Source organism: Saccostrea echinata, unplaced genomic scaffold, assembly GCF_033153115.1.
Source record: "Saccostrea echinata isolate AGI-Se365-2 ecotype Australia unplaced genomic scaffold, CSIRO_AGI_Sech_v1 ptg000016l, whole genome shotgun sequence".
In the NCBI taxonomy this organism is placed as follows: Eukaryota; Metazoa; Mollusca; class Bivalvia; order Ostreida; family Ostreidae; genus Saccostrea; species Saccostrea echinata.
Window position 1 is genome coordinate 153,687 of NW_026889765.1, and position 3,510 is coordinate 157,196.

Here is a 3,510-nt window from a genome sequence, read left to right on the forward strand (position 1 = left end):
AAAAAACATTTAGTTGATACATGTAGTTAGGATGACCTAGTTGTCAAGATATGTTTTTAAAAAAGTGAACATTTATTATAAATTGAAATAGAAACTACTGATGCTAGCTATACTAGAATTTCCACAGGCACCAATCTCGCTTGAAAAATTAAATTAAACTGTTTGATGATCCAATAGGCAGAAATTTGTGAAGCAAATTAATTTATGTACCATTTCAGTGTAAAAATGTGATATTCCCTAGTCATTTTCTACAAATTACAGCATCAGTATCACTGAGGTTATCCCAGTGAGAAATGTTTTCCTCTGAAGTTAAAAAAATACATAATTTATATTTCATTTTTGACATTTTAACATAAAGCTAAATTTTTGCATAAAGTAAAATTACACACAATTCATTCACAGTAACTGTTATTAAATATTCCAAATTGAAAAACAGGTTTCTTGCCATACATTGCTGACCAGTACACCAGAGGGACTTGCGCCTGGATGTGTACGAATATACACATCATCGTTTTCGTATAATGACAACACTGCTATTCCTGTCGTACTTTGAGAAGCACCATTTCCTGTGTTTGACGGATCAGTGCCCCCTTTTTGTTCCCCATTCACAATCAGCTCCAATGGAATATTGCCGACGACTGGTGTGACCCAAGTTAATTAATACGTAATATCCAGACATTGGTATTCTGTAGTTTCCGGAATTCCTAATATACCCACTGTGTGTGTCTGTGATAACTTTTTCAAAAACGATGGTTTGTTTTCTCCCTAGGTAATTGACGTCAAGTGAAATGCAGGAATGGAAAGCAACTGTAGCGGTGGAAGCTCTCTTTCGTTTCAAATGACATTTATCTGTAAATTATCTTTTTATTATATATTTTTAATCCAATTCAAATAATCACTCATTCCTGGTGCTTACTAGTTATATGACTTACTATCTATAAGTCGAAAGACTTTTATAAGTTGTGATTTGCAAGCTATTGACAAATTGCTTCCTTAACACTGTAGGCCTCGTTGTATATAATTCGCGACTAAGGAGACCGCTTTGTCAAAGTGGTCCATCTCCGCCCCATACATGCTAGATAAATTATGGTAACATGCGGGAAAAGTATGTCAACATGCAAGATAATTATCTTTACATGCATGATAATTATATATATGTTGACATGCAAGTTTCCAATCTTTTTAGTGTGGACATGAAAGTCGTACGGCATGCAAAACGTAAGGTTTTAGACTTATAAGGCAAGCCTTACCGTGTGTACTGGTTCTTAAAATCAGTAAACACCTAGACTTATGCGGAAACAAAACTTTCACTGTCTTTCCATTTTATAAATTGTACAACTGTAATGCAATTTCATATTTATCACCGACCACTATGATTTTTCTTGGATTTATTTATATATATATATAGTACCAACCAGACCCAACCTGACACAAAGCAGTCCCGAGGTATCAGGTTGGGTCTGGTTCGTACTACATATATATATATATATATATATATATATATATATATATATATATATATATATATATATATATATATATATATATATATATATATTAGCATCCTTCTCTCTGAAAGAAATGCTCTTCTATACTTGCTTTGCATCGTACAATTGTTCCATTTGTTTGATTAATTTTGTCAAATATCTGGAAGACTGACTGTAGAAATATATCATTCAAACCAATATCTATATATTTGTCCTTTTCTCTAAGGTATTGAGTAAAAAGAGTTTTGTTTGAGCCAATTTCCTTCAGTTTATCCGCCAGAGCTTTCGGCGAAGTGAAATCTAGAGCGTTTATAAATGTTCCATTAGGTATGTATTCCGCTACACTTTGCGGTCCATTAATTACAGGTATAACATCTAAATCACCCAAAAATACATTAAATAATTTCTCTGTCGTGTAGTCTTTGCAGATGTTATTTTCAAAGGCAAAATAAAATTTGTAATCACGAGAAAAGTTTCGCAAGCATTCATTTAGTCCTGGAGTTCGACTAAGACAAACAGACCTCCCACAAGATCCGAACATATCGACCTGTATATAATTCTTTAAATTAAGTATGTAATCTTTACGACGAGACGGCACTGGACAATGTCCTGACATCCACACACCAAAAAATTTCTTCTTCTGAAATACCTCCGTATAATTCTTCACCAAAAGGGTCTTACGTTTCCTAAGTATCCCATACGGTCGATATATATCTGAATCTCTGCGATAAGACATCAACCAATCCAAATTATTATTCCATTCCTTGTAGTATTTTTTCATGAATATATCAGTCTCCATGGTGTTTAAAATCCAAATTTGACACTCTGATTTATACGGTTGAACTTTACCCATTGTATTATGTGTAAAAATCACAATATCACTCTTAGATAAATCGTGTTTATCATGAGAAAAAATCCAGTATGGATGCTTTTCACGCGTTTTCAATTTCGTATAATTTAAGGCGTTTACTAAATATGATGGTATATTGTACCACAATATTCTCCACTCTGTTTTGTTTGATAAATTACAGTTTTGATAAGCACGGAAATGATGTCCTTCCATTTTTTGAAAAACAAATTCTATCACGAGGAATGTTAATCCAATAAGGATTAACAAAACAAAGAGTCGAATAGAAACCTCCATCTGCTGAACCCTAAAAATAAGAATAATTATTTTGTCTTAATATGCATCTAGCTAGTTTTTTTTTAAATTGAGAATTTTTTAAGCATCATTTCCCTTTAAAAATGATAAAACTTAATGTTTATCAATCCTATTTCATAAAACGCAAAAGTACGGTGTACTCATTGTTAATTTATAGGAGAATGAAAACGTGTCTGCCACCTGGATTTGGGACATTTTGGTCTTCATTTTCGGCTTTATTATCCTCACCGGTAATGACACGTCCAGTGGGACTATACTTAAAGGAAGAAGAGCAAGAATCTGAGAGGATTTTGTTTCAGATGTTCAATATTTAGGCACTGTAAGGTTTGTCTGTAATTGAAAAAGTTTGGAAATATCCATAGGAAATGCAGAGTGTAGACTTCAAGTTGAAATATGTTGGATTGCAATACTAAACTTTTTTATGATTAAGAATGTTACTTATGTTTGTGACAATCACTTGTATATCAGGTTAGTTTTACGGTCCTTTGGTGTCTGTACCCATTATTACCCATAGTTCATAGCTTATGCAAAAGTCACGTAATTTAACTTTCACTGGGACATTCCAGGGTGAGCTGCCGTATAAGAGACACGCATTTAGAGGGCAGCTGAATTTTGCTGCATGAACAGTATATTTTGCAGTATGCAACGTGCAATACCATAAGTATAACAAGGGCACGGACCTTGGTATGTATGTTATGTATTTTTGAATATTTATATTTAGCGTGTATTTTGTAAGTATTCTTGTTTATCGATTGACCTAAATATAACCTTGACTTACATTCACTTGTCTAACTTACCTGTGTGAGCAGTCAAGTGTATCAGTAGCGGGAGTTTTAACACCCAATTTTGAATGACTACTTT

At 33.2% G+C, this 3,510-nt stretch overlaps 1 protein-coding gene across 1 annotated transcript; it reads right to left on the bottom strand.

Annotated features, from left to right (window-relative positions):
* Nucleotides 1–1,557: 1,557 nt before the first annotated feature.
* LOC133188713 (glycoprotein 3-alpha-L-fucosyltransferase A-like) lies at nucleotides 1,558–2,550 on the bottom strand. The gene has a single exon (XM_061324212.1). It carries the CDS (start codon nucleotides 2,548–2,550, stop codon nucleotides 1,558–1,560), a length of 993 nt encoding a protein of 330 aa, XP_061180196.1.
* Between the last annotated feature and the right edge of the window lie 960 nt (nucleotides 2,551–3,510).

Excerpts from the sequence above, each read along its gene's own strand:
- LOC133188713 (XM_061324212.1), bottom strand. The coding sequence starts at position 2,550 with ATGGAAGGACATCATTTCCGTGCTTATCAAAACTGTAATTTATCAAAC.